Source organism: Molossus molossus, unplaced genomic scaffold (assembly GCF_014108415.1).
Source record: "Molossus molossus isolate mMolMol1 unplaced genomic scaffold, mMolMol1.p scaffold_m16_p_10, whole genome shotgun sequence".
Lineage (NCBI taxonomy): Eukaryota > Metazoa > Chordata > Mammalia > Chiroptera > Molossidae > Molossus > Molossus molossus.
In genome coordinates this window covers 5,166,800-5,186,451 of record NW_023425345.1, presented here as the reverse complement: position 1 = coordinate 5,186,451, position 19,652 = coordinate 5,166,800, and the positions used below count along the sequence as shown (strand labels likewise).

Sequence of the window (19,652 nt, the reverse complement as noted above, 5' to 3'; positions counted from 1 at the left end):
TATTTTACAGATGGGAAAGCCAAGGCTGGCAGAGGTCATCACTTGCTCAAGGGCATACAGCTAGTAAAATAAATATCAGCACCCAAACCCTGGTAGAATTTACTCCAGAGCCTGTACAACAGGATTAAATCTGACCCTGGTTTTTTAAATGACCTAGGTGACTACTAGATAAACAGGAAGTCCTGTCCCCGGGGAGATCCCGTCACATGGACCAGGACACTGGCTTTCTGAGTGACCTGGGCCTGCCCCTCCCATCTCTGGGCCTCAGTTTCCCTTCGACAAAATGAAGGCCCTGGACTGGGTGTTGTCTAGGAGCAGGTGTGTGTCTGTACCAGAAGCTGCCTCTCTATGCCCTTTGCCCTCCAGCCAGTGGTCCCAGGCTTCAGATTTGAGCCCAAGAGCCTCCAGGACAAGCGGGTCCTTTATATCTAGCCCAATTTCACAAACAGGAAGGCTATGGGTACCCTATTGCACAGATGAGAACAGTGAGGCTCAGAGAGAGAAAGTGACTTATCCTAGGTCACACAGCAAATGAGAAGTACACGGGGGACCTGAACCTAGACCTGCCCCAAATCCCAACCTCCTTCCACCCTGCCCTAAGTCAGGCCACTTCATATGCCTTTGCACGTGACAGCCATTTCCTCATTCATCCATTGGAGAAGCTTTACTGAACACCCACTTTGCCGGGCACTAGGGACAGAGGTGGAAACAGCCTAATGCCTGCTGTCCCTGGAGGAGCTTGGAGTCACAGAGAAAAACCTTTTTTTTTTTTATCCTCACCTGAGGACATTTTTTCCCATTTTTTGTTCAGATAGAGTGGGAGGGAGAGAGAGAGAAACAGCGACGTGAAAGGGACACATCAAGTGGCTGCCACCCGCATGACCAACCAGGGCCAGGAACAAACTGCAACCGAGGTACGTGCCCTTAGCGGGAACCGAACCCAGATCTCTCTGGACCGCAGGCCAACGCTCTAACCACTGAGCCAAACAGGCCAGGGCGAGAAAAACCTTTAAAACACCACCAACCTGCACTGCTCCTGCCTTCTGCTCTGTGCTCAGCGGTGTTTACAGAGGAGGCGGAGCTACTAGACGAGGGGCAATGAATTGTACATCCGGCTGGCACTTCACAATTTACGATGCTTTCTCATGCCATGCATCACGTCATTTCTGCCTCGTGACTGCCCTTGGTCAGCCAGGCAGCATCATCACACAAACTTTCTAGACAGGAACACTGAAGCACAGAGCAGCCGCACCAAGCCAGGCCGGGAACTCAGGTCTGCCTGATGTCTCCCTCCCACATTCTGTCTTCTGTGCATTGTCATTCACGTGGAGGACTGTGCGTATAGAGGTGGCCTTTTCTAATTTTTGAGAAAAACCATGGGGGGACAATTTAACCACGATGCTCCTGTTTCTTGATGTGTGAAGTGGGGATAGTACAGGGACATCTGTAGACACTGCTGTGACAGGAGACCACATTCTAACAGGGTCCTGCCCAGCATGAAGTATGTGCTCAGAGAACGTGTGCACTCTCCCCCCACCCCCACGGCCCCCGATGGGAGAGGGAGTGGCTCACTGATTAGCGGAGTTCATAGCCAAGAGGGCAGGGACCCCTCCCTCACCGAGTTCTGAATCAATGAGCACAGCACACTGACTTGTCAGTCTCTTCCTCCCAGGACAGAATTTATTTTCCAAGGACACAGGGACAGGAGTGAGGAAGAAGCCAGGGGCTGGCCACCTTGCTCTAACAAGTCCAGCTCACAGTTACCGATACAATACCTCCACTGAAAACCAACAACTGCAAAGGAAGGGCCGTGACTCCTGACTGTGCCCCTCGAGTGGCTGAAAAGTGGCCTTCCAAGGCATAAGCCTCTTGACTCCAGGGCAAGGATGGGGCAAGGGGTCAGTGTTTTCTTAAAAACAACAAAATGAAAGCCCTGGCACCAGTTTGGCTCGGAGGTTAGAGTGTTGGCCTGCAGACCAGAGAGTCCCAGGTTCAGTTCCCACTAAGGGCACATACCTTGGTTACAGTTTGTTCCCAGCCCCAGTTGGGGTTGTGTGGGTGGCAACCACTCGATGTGTCTCTCTCACATTGATGCTTCTCTCTCTCTCTCTCTCTCTCTTCCCCCCCCTCCCTCTCGCTCTATCTGAAAATAAATGCAAAAATGTCCTCGGGTAAGGATTAAAAAAAAAATCTTTAAAACAACAAAATGAGAGCAAACTCAGACTTTCAACAGGAAGCACATCCGGAGAGAGATCCTAAAAGCTAAGACCCCTGCCTCCCCAGAGGTTGCTGGGGGAGCCTGCGTCATTCCGAAGCCTGGCTGCCCAGGCTGAATTCCAGGAGGCTGGACCACAGGGAGGGGCCTAGCTGGAGCTGCAGCAGCCCAGTCCTGTGTCCACCAATACTCTTCTCCCGGGAGACCAGACATGCGGTGCTCTTCCAGTCTGGGTTTTCCCATGCACAGCTAGAGACCCAGGGCATCCATGGCTGGGACCAGAGATAAAAACACCCTCCTCTGCCTGGCCTGCCGCAAACAGGAACCCTGCACTGTCTCTGTGAGGAGCCCCTCAGCCCGCCTCGCCCTACCCTGCTGCTTCCATCTCCACCTGGATGGCCCCGAGGACAAGAATGAGTGAAACATGCCACCGCAGCCCCAGAGCCAAGTTCTGACTTCAGAGCCTGAAATCCTGGTATCTTTCCTCCTCCTTGGCCCCAAAGTTGTCCCGGGGCTCCAGAACCAGGGAGCTGGAGCCAGGAACACTCACCCAGGTAGATATCTCCGAAGGACCCACTGCCGATCTTCCGGCCCAGGCGGTACTTATTCCCCACACGGAGCTCCATGGTTCACTGTCACTGTGGAGGGAAGCAGAAACACTGGGTCAGAGTAGCCTGCAGGCCTGAGGGCAACCAGGTGTCAGGTGGCCTGAGAGCCTCCACATGTGGGTAGTGGCTGAGGCAGGCTTAGAACAGGTGTCAGGCCCTGGCCGGTTTGGCTCAGCCGCTGGAGCATCGGCCACCTGCAGACCAGAGAGTCCCAGGTTCGGTTCCCGCTAGGGGCACATACCAAAAAAAAAAAAAGAATAGGTGTCAGCAGAACCAGGCAGAAGGTGGAATTGGAGACAAGGCCTGGGAGGAAACTTTGGGGGAGTCTTATTTGGGGACCCTCCGACAGGAGCCTCCCAGGGGCAGGCCAGTCACAATGGTCCAAGACCCTAAAAGAAAAATCAAGGACAAAGCGGGGTGATGGGGAGGGGGGATGCAGGAGCTGATAATCCAGGAGGTGCTACCATGGCAACCACTAGCAAGTTCTAACCTCCAGGCATGGGAGGACAAGTTGAACAGAGGGTCCCTAAGAAGTTCCTCAGCTCCCTTAGGACTCAGAAATTACAGTCTTGCCCTGGCGCCATCCCCACCCCAGGCTTCTAGTGCCAAGAATTAGAGGCCAGGCCTCCATGGCCTGGTCTGGTATTCCCAGAAGCCAGACCTTGCCAGTTTACAGTGTGCCCTGCAGGAAGACGTTTCCTTCCTCCAGTGGTCTCCTCCTCTCAACCCTACAACACCAAGAACTGCACACAGCCCACTCTGCACATATTTCTTTGGATGGACTGTTTGGGACTAGACTTCTTCAAGACGAGGACCCTTAGGAGGATCTTTTAAGAGGGCAACTGAACAAGTGAAGTGACCAAAGCTAGGTTTTTTGGTCTCTAGCTTCTGAGCTTCTGTGGAATGGGAGGGGGCGAGGTGATTTGAACAGCTTGCCTATGTCCTGTGCCTCCACCTGGGTGTCCAAGCCTGTGGGATATCAGGGTCCTAGTAGAGACCCCTCTGGCCTGGGGCAAAGGTCTGGGTGCTCTGGGGCCCTGGCCAGCAGAGGAGAAAACTCCATGGCTGGGAGGCAGTTTCTGCTACGGGGGGAGATGGAACAGTGGACTATGAAATTGGGAGAGGGGTGGGGGACCCCTAAGATCCTGGAGTGTCTATAAGAGGGCCAGCATAGACGACTATTAAGAGGGACCTTCGTCTGCAGACTGGGATCTCAGGCCCAGAGCGGCCATGCCCCCGCCCACCCCTCCCCACCTCACCCCACCCCACAATAGCCAGTTAGTGGCAGTCTCCTCACCTACCACCCACATGGGTTCTGCCTCCCCACCTGGCAGCCCTGCATCCTCACAACAGACTGGCAGGCAAAGAGGAAGGTAGAAGAGCAGCTGTGCCAGGCAGAGATTCTGCCCCTTCCTCATGCCAAGTGCTAGCCTCCAAAGCCAGACAGCACCTGGGAAGGGAGACTGGAAAGATCTAGTCCACTGAGGGCCAGGCTGGACCGGCAGAGGCAAAGTGCCAAGAACTCCTGCCCAGGAGAGGTATCCAGCCCCAGCACTTGGCTCCCAGAGAGCCATCACTATCCCTTCCCCAGTGGCCACAAGGAAGCAGCCTCCACCCCAGGGCTGGCCAAACTCTGGGCTCTTAACCAAGGGCCTCTGCATACACCCTGGCTGGTCCCAGCTGAGGTGCCAGGGCTGCCAGCCACATACAATTCACATTTGCAGGAAACCCACACACTACATACCTCGCGCCCATACCATCCTGTGTGTAAATTCCAATAAAGAAAGCAGGAACTCACCATGAGTCCTGCTGGGGGAGGGGGATGCGGGTGTGTACACAAACATCCCTCCCCCCCAAGTCTGTGCTCCGCCAACTCCAATTCAGAGACCACACATGGCAGCCGGGAAAGCCGCAGGTTCCGAAAAGAACATAAATACACCCGCATCCTATATTACATAAATACCCACGCCGGGTTATATAAATACCCATGCCCTCTGTCTGGGTGTCTTACATAAATACACTGCACATGACCCCCAGCCCCTCCCCACTCAGGGGGCTTCAGGCAGGGGAGGGGAGAAGAGGAGGTGTGAACCATGGACCCTGGACCCAGCCGGAACCAGGAATTCTCTGTGCTGGCCACCCAGAGCCCAGGGAGAGCCTAGACTGTCCCAGCACCACCCCCAAAAGCCTCCCAGAGGAGAGGAGAAAGGATTGAGTCAGGAATGGGAGAGGCCCTCCAGTTCTCTGCTGCTTCTCCCTTGGGAGTGGGGGAAGGGGGGCAATAAACAAAGTATTTTTTTAAAAGGCAAAAAAAAGAGAAAGAAATGAAGACTCCAGAGTTTCAGTTACAATTAGACAAACTACCAAGCAACAAAACACAGGGACAGTTTTCTTACTCCTGTCCCCCCTACCCCCCAGCCAGAGCCCATGTCACTGGACCAGTAAAATAAAAACTGGAGGAACATTCTAGACAGAAGGCAAAGGACCCCCAAATACAGGCATTTAAGGGTGGACTTAGATACTCTGGATCCCCTTCCCCTCACCCCAGATCCTTCTCCCTGAGGGAAGCTACCCCAAGAATAAAATATACAAGAAAACTAAGGGAAAGTTGGGAGGGGGCTCACCCCACTTTGAGTTTGGATGTGACGAGGAGCTTGGGAATCCTCTCTCTAGAGATATCCGGGCACACACGGAGTTTTATGTTCCACAGAGACTTGCAAAACATGGATTTCTCATAGGAAGAAATGGGAGAATACGATCTGATAAATAACCCCCACCCCTTTCTTTCTCTCCACAAAGGAAAACAGAATCGGTGGCTGGGTGACTACACACCCCCTCATCTCAGGGCCCCCAAGTGCCCGCATCCAACCTGCGGGAGAACCTTGCTGACCCCCCAGGTCTGGAGCACCGAGCCAGGAGAGAAGGGGGAGGCGCTGATTGTCCAGTGAAACAGATAGAATCCCAGGGTTTGACGGAGAAGCTCGAATTAACTGTATCGGGTGCCCCCAGCACCCCAGTCCCAGGACCCCTCCCTCAGTGTCCCCAAATCACAGCCTGGGGTGGCCGCCTCGGCTGGCTGGGGCCTTAAAGGGTCCAAGCCGGGGGGGGGGGGGGGGGGGCGGGCCGGGCTGGGGGGCCGCCCCCCGCCCCCCCCAAAGCCTGCAAAATAATAGTCACCCTCCTCCTCCTCCTCCTCGGCCTCAGCGGCGCCTTTGTCCTCGCCGGGCCGAGCGGGCGGCGCCCGGACTGCCCCCTCCCCCCGGTTCCCGAGTGCGAACGCGCGGTGTCCGCCCGCCTGCGCGCCCCTCCCCTCCCTCTCTGCAAAAACAAAGAGGCGGGGGGAGCCCCGTTTCCCCCCGGGTTTGCGCCCCTCCGCGAGCCCCCGGTCTCCCAATATTTACCCCGCCGGGAAGGCGCCGGTGCCGGGCCGCTGCTTGGGGTGCTGCCGCCAGCGGGAGCGGCCCGCCGGGCCGGATGCCGGAGGATTCGCAGAGCCGCCCGGCGCGCCAGCCTCTCCCGGCCCAGCCGCCGCCGCTCCGCTCCGCTCGGCCCGGCCGGGCTCAGGCTCTGGGCTCTCACCGCCGCCGCCTCCCTCCTCCGGGCCCTCCAGCCCGCCGCCCCCGCCGCCGGCTCGCGCTCCCGCCCGGCGCGCGTCCGCCGGCTCCCATTGAGCCCCGGGCCCGCCCGCTGATGTCATCCCCGGCCCGCCGCCGCCCCGGAGGATTTAAAGGGCCCGCGCCCTCCGCTCCCAGGGACTCTGGGGGCCACAGTGAGAAAGCAGAGCCCCCAGGCCACGCGAGGAGCGCCTTGCAGGCATGGTCTTCCGGGTGGGGTGGGGGTGGGGGGGCACACAGACACTGACATCCTGAAAAAACCCAGTGGCGTGGGGAGGAGGAGGAGGGCGCACAAAAAGCTGGGATGTTCTAGACCCAAATCGCCTCACCCCTCCCGCCCCCGCGTTCTAATAGCAGTGGCCCCTCCGAAGGCCAGTGGACACACGCGTTACTGCCAAAGGAGAATGTTTAGGCAGTTGGGGTTCACTCCGACTTGGGGCTCTGAGTGCTGCAGAGACCACAGACCAGATTGATTCAGGGGACAAAGATTTGACAGGACAAAAAGAGATGGAAGGGCGCTGACAAGGTCCAGAGAAGTAGCCAAGGCTCAGCTCCCTCCCCCCCCCCCCCCCTGCCCGCCCGCCCATGGAAAAATCAGAGGCAAAGACCTTTTTCTTCTCTCTCTTTCCTCTTCCAGCAGCTCAAACTGTGATGGGCACAGAACAGACTCTCAAACCCTACTCCTGTTCTCACTCATGTAAGGAGGGACCCCCAAACACTGCCTTGCACCAGAGCTTGAGTCAGGGTTCTGAGTTCTGGGCTTGGGCTTCCATTTCTGCAAATCGGGAAGGATCCCTCCCTCTGGGGGTCATTGGGAGAAATAATTTAGGCTTCCTGCCAGCTTCCAGAGTCGCCATGAAAGGTTCCAGGGAAAAGTTATTAAAGCAATGGTATTGCCCTGGCCGGTTTGGCTCAGCAGTTAGAGCGCTGGCCTGCGGACCAGAGAGTCCAGGGTTCTGTTCCCGCTAAGGGCATGTACCTCGGTTGAAGTTTGTCCCTGGACCGGTTGGGGTCTTGTGGGTGGCAGCCACTGGATGTGTCTCTCTCACATCGATGTTTCTCTCTCTCTCCCTTCCTCCCTCTCCTTCCCACTCTATCTGAAGATAAATGCAAAAGTGTCCTCAGGTGAGGATTAAATAAATAAATAAATAAATAAAGCAATGGTATTTACACTGGGCCATCAAAACTCCAAATTATGACACACATCCATTCACACACATAATTGTGACCGGACATACAAAATGTCTTGTGCACTGTATTCAATCCCGGAAGCATAGTTCCTGGGAAGAGTCATTTCCACAATAACCGCATCCTTCAGCCTAAGGGATTTAGTCACACACTGTCCAGACTGGTGAGAATCCCACAGACCAGGCTGCGTGTCACAGAGCCGGGCACTGGTCCAGAGAGGGGAGAGTTTGCCCAGGACCACACGGCCCAACAGGACGGCTCTGTTCTCCCAATGGTCCCTGGGAAGCTGAGTCTATTATGAGCTCATTTCCAAAAGCAGAAGAGTGAGGACAAGCCACCCAGGAGAGACCTGAAGCAGTCAACTGGGGACCTTCCCTCAGTGCCACCTTTGCAGGAAGGGGCATTAGGGATGGGGTGGGGTGGGGTCACCAGCCAAGGTGGTGGGTTTTGCTTGGCCTGCCTGGTGTTTTTTGTTGTTATTTCTTTTGTTTTGTTAACTGATTGCCAATGTTTTAAAATAGAAAGGTTTCGTAGTACAGGTCCATATTCCCTACTTTTTAAAAATTTTTTTTATTGATTGATTTTAGAGAGAGAGAGAGAGAGAAATATCGATGAGAGCCCTGGATGATTTGGCTCAGTGGTTAGAGCGTCGGCCCTCGGACCAGAGAGTCTCGGGTTCGGTTCCCCATAAGGGCATGTACCTCGATTGCAGTTTGTCCCCAGCCCCAGTTGGGGTCATGTGGGCGACATTTCTCTCTCTCTCTCTCTCTCTCCTTCTCTCCCTTCACTCTATTTGAAGATAAATGCAAAAATGCCCTCGGGTGAAGATAAAAAAAAAAACGACTCACTTCTCCCCTCAAAGACCTGCTCCTCATCTCTCTCCTGCTGTCCCCACCCACTGTCTCCCTTGGAAAAAGCTCCCCAAACCCCACCCCTGATTAGCTGTGTTATGGGCCCAAGGTATCTTCCTTCCTACTCCCCTGAAAGACCAACCCACGGGTCCTTCTAAGGAGCTTTGCAGCTTAGCTCTAAGGAGCAACACAAAAGCCAGCTGAGGAATTAAGATGGTCTCAAAGACGATGAAATCGTACGTACTGAGTTCTAGCAGCTTCTGGGTCTGACTTCTCTCCAGACTGAATTCTCAATGATTCCTTCTAGGACTCACCTCCCAATTTTTTTCTTTTATCCTCACCCGAGGACATTTTTCCATTTGTGTTCAGATAGAGTGGGAGGAAGAGAGAGAAACATCGATGTGAAAGGGACACATCAAGTGGCTGCCTCCTGCACGACCCCAACTGGGGCCAGGGACAAACTGCAACCGAGGTACGTGCCCTTAGTGGGAACCGAACCTGGGTCTCTCTGGACTGCAGGCGGACACTCTAACCGCTGAGCCAAACTGGCCAGGGCTCAACTCCCAATTTGAAAGCCCAAAGTTGTAGCCAGCTTGAGTCCCTCTAGCCCCCACCCTACATACCCACCCACCACCCAGAAGATGCAGTTTGCCTGGAACAATAGGTGTCATTGAAGTGCCAGCTCCCACGGGTCCCACGGAGTTCAGCTGCCTGCACGGGGTCAGGAGAAGCAGTCCCCCAGCACCTTTCCTATCTGACCTTTGAACCTGTTTCCTTGGCACCCAGAGCGCCGGGCTGGGGATCCTCAGGAATTGCCACATCGTGAAGGTATCACAGATGAAGCCAGTGATGGGGAGAAAGACGTCAGTCCTCCCAAAGGGATCTGCAACCCGAGTCTTGACAGTGGGCACCATCATTTACTACAGGTCTGGCCCTTAAACCTGCCCTACACAATCTAACCCTTGAGCTATCCTGCAGCCGCAGGGCCTTACCCTGGCTGTTCCCACGCCTGGTATGCTTTCCTTCAGATTTCTCATGCTCTTTCCCTCACTTCCCTCAGGGCTTGACTCTCAAGTCACCTTCACAGAGAAGCCCCCCTCCCTAGCGCACTGCCTCTCCTCATTTTTCTCCTGGCACGTATCACACCATCTAACATATTCTATATGATACTCATTTAAATTTTTCTTTTGGTTTGAGTCTCCCACTAGAAAATAAATTACATTGCCCTGGCCGGTTTGGCTCAGTGGTTGGAGCATCGGCCCGCGGACCAAAGAGTCGCGGGTTTGATTCCGGTCAAGGGCACGTACCTCGTTGCAGTTCGTCCCTGGCCCTGGTTGGGGTCATGTGGGAAGCAACCAGTAGGTATGTCTCTCTCACATCAATGTTTCTCTCTCTCTCTTTCTCTCTCTCTCTCTCTCTTGCCTACTCTGTCTGAAGATAAATGGAAAAATATCCTCGGGTGAGGATTTAAAAAAAAGGAAATAAGCTGCGTAAAGGCAGGGGGTTAAGGCTATTTGGGGACACCACTGTCACCAGTATCAAGAACAGTGTCTGGCCCATAGGCAGTATTCAACAAATATTTGCTGAAAGAGCAAATGGATGAAATGTGAAGGGACAGCCTCCACTTTCTCTGACTAAACATTAAGAGCTATCATTTTATCGAGCACCTACTGTGTGCCAGGCCCGCTACGAAACACGTTACCTGCATTGACTCATTCAACCTTCACATCCACCCTCAGTGGAGGTCGTGGCCTGGCAGGGCCTGCACCCTTACCCATGTCACCCAGGCTAGTGGGGAACACAGTTCTGAGACAAGTCCCCATCCCCTCCCATCAGACTCCTGAGCACCTCTGCTAGAGAAGCCATTCTGGGCTCTAGTTGAGAGCCACAAGAGCCCATGGGGCTCTTTTATTCTAACTCCACAGTTTTACAGGCAGGGAGACAAGGTCACAGCTGGAGCCCAAGACAGTAGCCCACAGTGATTAAGAAGCTGCCTTCAAATGCTGACTCTGCCACTATTTAACTGTGTGACCCTAAGGAAGTTCCTTAAACTCTCTGAGCTTCAGTTGTAAATAATACAGATGATCATCCACAAAAACAACTCAGCCCAGAAGAAGCCCTGAGTAAGAGGAAGATGTTGATACTAGTGCTATTCTGAGGAGCCAGCGGGGAGCAGAAACCCGCCCCCCCACCCCGACTTGGAGTCCTTCTAACACCACAGGCTTCGTCTCCAGCTTCTTCTTGCTCTGCTTTTCCTTCTGGAGGGGCCCCACCAGCCCCTTCGAGGTGGGTGGGTTGGAGGTATACAGACCTATGTGGCCCAGGTGAGCCACCGGCCCTGCCCACCCTCTGTTTTTCCCCGTGGTCTTGGCTCTAGGAGGCCCTGCAAAGTTTCTCTGGGGTCTTCCCTCTTCTCAGCTGCTTCTCGTCAGTGGCGCGCACAGGCTCTGCTCGGAGAAGTCCTCCCAGACCTGCCACCTGAAGATGCTGCCTGGTGCAGCCTCCTTGCCAGCAAGGCCTCAGCTGTGCACCCCAGATCCTCCCGTGATGTCCCACCCACCGCTGCCTGCTCCCAGGTCATTCCCCAGCAGTGGGTCCTCCCTCCTCCTCCATCTTCAGCAGAGGAGCAGCAGGGCGGGGTAGCAAGAGGCCCGGACCAGGGGTCAGGAGGCTGTGTGGTGCCGGCTTAGCCACTGAATTTCCACAGGAACTGGGACAATTCACAGCCCCTCTCTGGGGGACTGGACAAGGAGACTACTAAAGTTCTTTCTGCAGTCTCCCTATCTCAGGGCTGGACTGGATGAAGAAGGCCTCTATGGTCCATACCTGGGGTACTCTGTTGAGAAAGATCCTGAGGTCACACACATCTGTACTCAGTGGGAAAGGGTTCTCTCCCCACCACCACCCCTATATTCAAAATGTGTGCACTTCCCATCAGCTCTGCCTCCCAACTATATTCTGAACCCAGCCACCTCTCACGTGTGCATCTTTCACTTGGATACTAGAGATCTGTTCATTGGTGAGATCACATCCCTCTGCTACTGTAGACACACCAGTGGCTTCCTCTGTCCTTACTATGAAATCCATGTTCTTTCTCAGGCCCGCAGTGATCTGGCTCCTACCTGCCTCTCAAACCCCATCTCGAACTTTGCTTCCTCCCAGTCTTCTTTCATTTCATCATACCTCAGGGCCTTTGCACTTGCTATTCCTTCTACCTGGAATTACCTTCCCTAGCCCTGGCCGGTTTGGCTCAGTGGTAGAGCATCGGACCGCGGACCAGTGAGTCGCGGTTTCAATTTCAGCCAAGGGCAGTTCGTCCCCAGCCCCGGTCGGGGTCGCGCAGGAGGCAAGCAGTCGATGTGTCCTTCTCACATAGATGTTTCTCTCTCTCTCCCTTTCTCTTCTCTCTCCCTCCCACTCTATCTGAAGATAAATGGAAAAATGTCCTCAGGTGAGGATTAAAAAAACCTTACAATTACCTCCCCTAGATTCTTCAATGACTGCCTTCCACTCACGGTTCAAGTCATAACTCAAAAGTCACCTCCTCACAGAAGCCTTCCCTAACCACACAATATGTATTTATTTATAGAGGAACTGGGAAAAGAGAGCGAAAGAGAGAAACATTGATGTGAGAGAAATGTTGATGGGTTGCCTACCACACACACCCACAACCCAGGCATGTGCCCTAACCAGGAATCAAACCCATCACCTTTTGGTCTTCGGGCCAACTTAGCCACACCAGCCAGGGCTTTTTATATTTTTTATTTATTAATTTTAGAGAGAGAAGATGGTAGAGGGAGAGAGAGAGAGAGATAAAGAGAGAGAGAGAAACATCAATTTGTTGTTCCACTAATTTATTCTTTTTAAAACTTTTTTAAAAATTAGGTTGGGGAAAGCAGGAGGGGTTTGGAGAGGGGAGGAGGGGGTATGTGGGGGAAAGGGGGGACATCTGTAACAGTTTCAACAATAAAAAAATAATAAAAAATAAAAAAATTTTTATTTATTGAATTTTGAGAGTGACATTGGTTTGTTATTCCACCTGTCTATGCAACCATTGGTTGATTCTTGTATGTGCCCTGACTGGGGATCGAACCCGCAACCCTGTCATATTGGGATGATGCTCTAACCAACTGAGCTACCCGGCCAGGGCTGACCACACAATGGATGTGGACCCCTTCCCCTCGGTCCCCTGCTACTGGACAGTCCTGCCCTATTTTCTTTATAGCACTTATTACAGGCTGAAAACATTAACTTGCATTTTTTGTTGTTTATTTTTAATGCCCTTGAACATAAACTCCAAGAGAAGGAAACCCTCCTATAAGTGCTCCTGTGGGTGTCCAACTGGTAATGGGTGCCCCATAATAATTGTGCAATTAACAAATTCTGCCTCAGGCGTGTGGCCGTGGGGGTGGAGGCAGGGCTCGGCACTCTCCATCACTCAGGGACAGGCCCGGGCTCTCCCCACCCCACCACTCAGGCTCACATTTCACGGGGGCTCCCGGCCCTCCCCCTCCACCAGGGCAGACCCTCTCAGCATTGCCTGTGCTGGTCTTCTTAGGGGAAATCAACGCCCAGAGGAGGTGGGAACACCTGTTACATGTCCCACAGGCCTAGGGAGCACAAAGGATACCCCACATCACCCGGCCTCCAACAACATCCCCCACGGCTTCCTTCCTTCAACTTGGACTTGTCACCTTGCTGTCCCTCTGGGCTCACCTGACCCCTCTGCTGGGCACAACCTCTCTGTTTGTACTACTGCCAACTCTCTCCAAAACTTGCTCCTTCCATCCTGTGGGAATCAAGGAATACCATTCCCAGGACACAACCACTCATTAGCTGGGCCACGGGAATTACAGTGATTGCAGCGCTAATAATCCCAATTCCCACAACAACACTTCTCAACTCAGCATAGTTGGTGCAATTCATCACCTCCTTACCACATCACGTGTCTGTCCACAAACACTTCCTGATGCCAGCTCCTTAGGGGGCTGAGAGATCCACCCTGGACCCTGCTTGCCAGGAGGTGCTGATCCACCCTGGAAGCTGAGCATGCACACACGCAAAGATGGACACACACATCGTCAGTCAACGATGCTAAAGAGAACATGCCAGACAGTGCGTGCCAGGGGCAGATCCATGTGACCCGGGGTCAGTGGAGGCACCAAGGGGTGGCAGGCCAACCCTCTCTCCCTCCCCCAGGGTATTCTGAGATGCACAGCCGGGGTCTTCCTACTTTTACATGAAGCAGTACACAAATACAGCATCCAAACAAGTCCCTGAGCCCCCTTCCAACCAGACTGCCCCAAGCTCCTTCTGTAGAGAGATTTGAGTATTGCCTCTGGGGAGGGTAGCAGGAGGCGGGGCTTGGGTTGGGCAGATTTAGAGGGTGGAAAGCAGGGGAGAAATAGCCTGAGTGACCACTCTATGGTAAGAACCTCAGACATTTTGGGGTGAGGGGCTACTCTAGGGAGACCAGTCAAATAAGACCCTGCAGGGAGAAGGCTGAAGAGGAAGGTGGAGGCAGGCAGGGTCTCCAACCCCAAGCACCTGGATATGGGACCGAGTCACTGGTTTTGCTCAAAACAGCTTCGGGTTTTACTTGTGGAAGGGAAGAAGAGGGAGAGAACTATTGAACTAGCATTTATTGGACAGTGTGCCAGGTGCCACTGACCACTGGTTCTTATTTAATTCTACAAAAATCCTATGAACTGGAGATCACCCCACCTGTTTTATAAATAGAAACCCAAGGCTGAGCGAGTTTAAGAGAATCAGACCTAATATTCATAAAGGCTCTGAAGGACTCCAATTTACCGCCCCAGACCCAGCCTGGAGCCTCACCCTATCTTGGGCACTGTGCTCCAATCTGCCTTTGTCTTCCTCAGTGCATGCCAACTGGGACCTACTCACATATCTGAGGCCTCCACTCAGCGTGTCCCCTGACCTTCAGAACACCATGACTCTGCTCACTCACTCTGGAAGCATCCAAGGGATTCTGGTGACCACTAACAGAGCTGTCTCCAAAGCAGATGCCTGTACCCAGGAAGTTCACTAAGTGATCCCCTGGGTGCAAGGGAAAAAAATCAGTTTGGCCCTGGCTGATTTTGCTCAGAGGTTAAAGCATTGGTCCACGGACCAGAGAGTCCCAGGTTCGGTTCCCGCTAAAGGCACGTACCTCAGTTGCAGTTTGTGCCCGGCCCTGGTTGGGGTTGTGTGGGTGGCAACCACTCGATGTGTCTCTCTCACATCGATGTTTCTCTCTCTTCCTCCCTCTCTCCTTCCCGCTCTATCTGAAGATAAATGCAAAAATGTCCTCGAGTGAGTATAAAAAAAACCAAAAATCAGTTTGTATTCTTATTTAGTTTCTAATCTTAGCCTTCCAAGCATTCAATTTTGATGTATGTTTTATAATGCACACATTAGCACAGCAAAACATACATATCTCAGCAATAACAAACATATATATACATTTAAATACAAAATGCATGCTCAAAAATATTTTTACCGACAGGATGTGCCACTGAAGTTTGCATTAGCATCTGAGTATCCTTGCAATGAGTTCTCACTGAGAAGCAGTGGTGGTAGAGACCCTGCTTCAACATGCTGGGTTCAAATCCTTAATCAGCTACTTCTGGGCTGTGTGGCTGGGCTGAGTTGGTAAAACCTTCCTATATCTCAGTTTCTTCATCTCAGAAATGGGCATGGCAATAACATCCCCCTCGGGAGATTAAAAGAGATAATGTACATACAGCCCAGAGCCTGGCACCTGAATATAGAAGCAATGATCACTAATGCAATGATAGGGAGCAGAGCCAGGCCGGGCCTGGCCTGGCCTTGTGGTGGGCCCTACCCTGGTGCAGAGCTTCTGCTGAAGGAGACACAGAACCCAGAACAGGTCATTAGAAATCAGCATAACCAGGGAGAAGACAGAGATTACAAACATGTGGGCCCTTTTTATACCAGAATTGCGGGGGGTACGGGAGGACTTTCTGTATAAATTAGCTCACTTGCCCAGCCGGTGTGGCTCAGTGGTTGAGTGTCAACCTATGCACCAAGAGGTCGCCGGTTCGATTCCCAGTCAGGGCACACGCCTGGGTTGTGGGCTTGATCCCTGGTGGGGGTGTGCCAGAGGCAGCCGATTGATGTTGATGCTTCTCTATCTCATCGATATTTCTCTCTCTCTCCCTCTCCTTGTCTCTCTCTCCAAAAAATCAATAAGAAACAATAATTAAATAAATAAACTCACTTAATCCTCAGAACACCTGGGGGAAGTAACTTTATGTGGCCATTTCCCAGATGTGAAAACCAATGCTTAGAGAGAACAATGGTCTTTCCCAAGATCCCATTGTTGGAGGCAGTGATCTTGGCCTGTGTGACCCCAGAGCCCGTGTTTCTCCTGTGACACCTCCCTGTCTTCACCCCCGAATCCTTCCTCCAAGTGTTCAGAATGGTACCCAACTATGGCCCATCCCTCAAATTAACATTATGCAGCTATTAAAAATAATAATTACACATACACAAATGACTAAGAACAACACGAGAAAATGCTTATGACACAATATTAAGAGGGGAAAAGCAAGACCCAAAAATTGTAAATAAAGAATGATAAAAGTATACTAAAATGATTGTGCACAGAAAAGACTGAAATACACCAAAATATCCACAGCGGGGTTTTGTGTGTGTTAGGACCGTGGATGATCTCTTTCCTACTTTCCTCCATCTGCCAACTAGTCAATCAGTGCATATAACTTCTACAACGAAGAAAAGACATCATGTAAAAAATAAGAAATAAATTTCTGGCTGAAATATTTGGAAACCTGCTGTTTCTTTCCTCTTCCACTTCCTATGCTTCAAATGCCTCCAAAGCCTACCCTTTCAGGACAACGTGCCTGTAACCATGAGACATGGCAAGTGTTTGGGGAGCAACCAGTACCTCCACAGACCTACGCAGCTCCTTCTCTGACCGACCTGCTTTGACCAGGCTCCCTCTCCCCGTCGAGTGAGGACCCCTAACCCGGACCCTCCTCCCAGCCCCCAAACAGGGCTCCTGCCGGTGCTCACCTGACACTCGAGGTCGGCTTCCGACGCGAGACGCGCACACCTGTCCCTCCAGGTGAGGACTCGGCTAGGACGCCGCGCTCCGGAAAGAGGGAGCCCGCGGAGGGGGCGGTGCCGTGACGTCACCGCCCAGCCCCGCCCTCGGCGCGCAGGCCACGCCCCGGGTTCCTGGCGCCCGGGGGTTCGTGGTTCTCATGCTTGCCCGGTGAGGTGCTGGGGACACTTCCCCCGACACGCACGCCCCACGTGGGCCGGGCCCCCAGCCATCAGCGGTGCCTGCCAGAGGGAACGCCACGGCAGCCCTGGGGGGTGGGCGGACTGCACCCCGACGTCCTACTCTTCCAGAGCGAGGGTCCCTTCCAGAAGCCAAGAAGCTGAGAAAGAGCGGGGGTTCCCTCGCACCCCCTACCCCACAGCCCCACCTCCACCCAGGTTACCAAGTCCCAGGCTGAGGTCTTACACTGGAACCTAGCACCCAGTGCTGTGAGGGAACTCCTGCTACTACATCTGTTTGATCCTTAGTACAATTAAAATTGGGGCAGATTAGTCTAGTTAGGCCATGTGTCAACATGTAAACTTGTTTTGATTAAGGAATGTTTCTATTTTTTTTATTGTTTTTGTCTGTTTGTTTGTTTTTAAAGAGAGAGGAAGGGAGAGAGAGACAGAAACATTAATGTGAGAGAGAAACATCAGTTGGCTGCCTCCTTCATGCTCGCCACCAGGGATCTGGCATTGAAACTCCATCTCTCAGTCCATGGGACGATGTTCAATCCACTGAGCCACACCGGCCAGGCTTAAGAAATTTGCTATCAAAAAATAAATAAAGCCCTGGCCGGTTTGGCTCAGCAGTTAGAGCGTCAGCCTGCGGTCCAGAGAGACCCGGGTTCGGTTCCTGTTAAGGGCACGTACCTGGGTTGCAGTTTGTCCCCGGCCCTGGTGCGGGTGGCAGCCACTCAATGTGTCCCTTTCACGTCGATGTTTCTCTCTCTCTCGCTTCGTCTCTCTCCCTCCCACTCTATCTGAACAAAAAATGGAAAAAAATGTCCTCGGGTGAGGATAAAAAAAAAAAAATTAATTAAAAATAAATAAATACATTTCCAGGTTGAAATCACCTGGGGCAAGGAATGATCCCAGAGGGTCAGAGGGAGCCTCCGATTCTCCAGCTGGTTTCTTCCCTGTACCTCACTATCGGCGCTTCTCTCAGACCAAACCTCCCACCCTTCCTGCCAAGAAGACCATGGAGGTGGTGGTGGGGGCAGTGAGTGGCCAAGAGGTGTGATTCCAGCCCTTGGGGGTTGCAGAAAGTTACCCTGGCATCTGACACCTACTGTCAGGAAACCATTTCCATCTTTGGACGAGCCAAGATTGTTTATATTTAGCAAAGTTTTGTTTTGAAAAAGCCAGCCTGCTGGTGGTGGCAAAAATAAAGGCAATTAGGTTCCACCCGGCCAGAAGCTTTAAAAATGTGCATGCCAGACCGGTATGGCTGTGGCTGAGCATCCACCCACGTACCAAAAGGTGGCCCATTTGATTCCTGGTCAGGGCACATGCCCAGGCTGCAGGCTGATCCCCAGTGGGGGGCATGCAGGAGGCAGCCAATTGATGTTCTCTCTCATCGATGTTTCTATCTCTCTCTCCCTCTCCCTTCCTCTCTCTCTAAAAAAAAAAAGAAAAAAAATGTGCTCACTGTTGGAACCTGGACTTCCACTTCTGGAAAGCTATCCTAAGGGAATTATTCAAATACATGTTCATCGTAGAGTCCTTTACATTGGTGAAATTTGGAACTAGTTTAAAAGTCCAACACCGGCTGAGAGGGAGGGGGAGGGGAGCGGAGGGAGGAGGGGAGGAGCAGACGGTGAGGTGGTGAACAGCACAAACACGCAATATTATGCAACCTTTTAAAAGTTGTGTTTACAAACAGCTTATAATATGAGGAAGTAGACTAAAATATTAAGAGAATAAAGCAGAAAATAGCCCTGGCCGGTTTGGCTCCACAGTTAGAGCATCAGCCCGTGGACCAACGACTCTCGGGTTCCATTCTGGTCCAGGGCACCTACCTCAGCTGTGGTTTGTCCCCGGCCCTGGTTGGGGTTGTGCCGGAGGCAACCACTCGATGTGTCTCTCTCACATCGTTGTTTCTCTCTCTCCCTCCCTCCCACTCTATCTGATGATAAATGAAAAAAATATCCTTGGGTGAGGATTAAAAAATAAAAATAATAAATAAATAAAAGCAGGATATAAATGTGTGGTGACAGCAGGATTACAGTTGTACTTAAAAGCAAAACACACATTTTTGGAAATTTTTATTGAATTTATTGGGGTGACTGGTTAATAAAATTATATAGGCTTCAAGTGTACCATTCTGTAATACATCATTTGTATATTGTATTGTGTGTTCAACACAGAAGTCAAGTCTCCTTTTGTCACCACTTATACCCCCTTAAACGCAATTTTTTCCATAGGAAAGAGCCTGGAAAGATGAGGTTCACTGTGGTTATTTCTGGGTGGGGACACTGTGAGGCTTTTTATGCCTCTGTTTTCCCTGCATTTTTATCTGATGGACTCATATCGCTTTTCTAAAGTTCCCATTAGTTGAACACTTACTATAATCGAGGATAAGCCCCTTTCATGTAATCCTGGCAATAGGTCTGAGGCAGGAATTATTACTTTCCTCCTGTTACAGTTGAGAAAACCAAGGTCTGAGAGGTTGATCCCCAAGGTCACACAGGTGGAAAGGGTCAGAGACAGTCTCTGGTTCCAGGCCAAGGGAGTCTTTTGAGCAGCTTCCTGACTAGCCACCAGGCTAAAAGGGCCACCAGCCTCAGCTGGGCTAAAGGGAGCCGGGGTAAGGGTTTGTGTTTCAGGAGGAGGGCCAGTGCGAGGGGCAGCCACAGTGTCAGCGTGCCCCTCCACGAGCGTGAGCCCTCCTTCCCACTCCAGAGGTGTTGAGGCCGGCGTGGCCCTGGTGGGGCCAGAGAAGGCAGAGCTTCCCAGGGACCAAGCTCCAAGGTTGGGAGGTCAGCTCGTTCAACCTCATGGGTTAATGTTATAACCTTAATATAGTTTTCTGATTACAAAAGCAATACTGTATATTGTTATTATAGAAAACTGAAGTCAAAAA

General features: G+C 52.3%; 1 protein-coding gene across 7 annotated transcripts in view; it reads right to left on the bottom strand.

Moving 5' to 3' along the window:
• LOC118623459 (casein kinase I) overlaps positions 1–16,614 on the bottom strand; it is a 35,196-nt gene extending 18,582 nt beyond the window's left edge. For 2 of the 7 annotated variants that reach the window (XM_036251059.1, XM_036251060.1), the window contains exon 1: positions 2,766–2,841. In XM_036251059.1, coding sequence (XP_036106952.1) covers positions 2,766–2,841 — 76 coding nt within the window. Of the gene's footprint in view, positions 1–2,765; positions 2,854–5,447; positions 5,555–6,000; positions 6,029–6,224; positions 6,461–16,534 lie in introns of those variants that run through there. The other 5 variants (XM_036251056.1, XM_036251054.1, XM_036251058.1 and 2 more) reach the window with 5 other exon arrangements.
• Between the last annotated feature and the right edge of the window lie 3,038 nt (positions 16,615–19,652).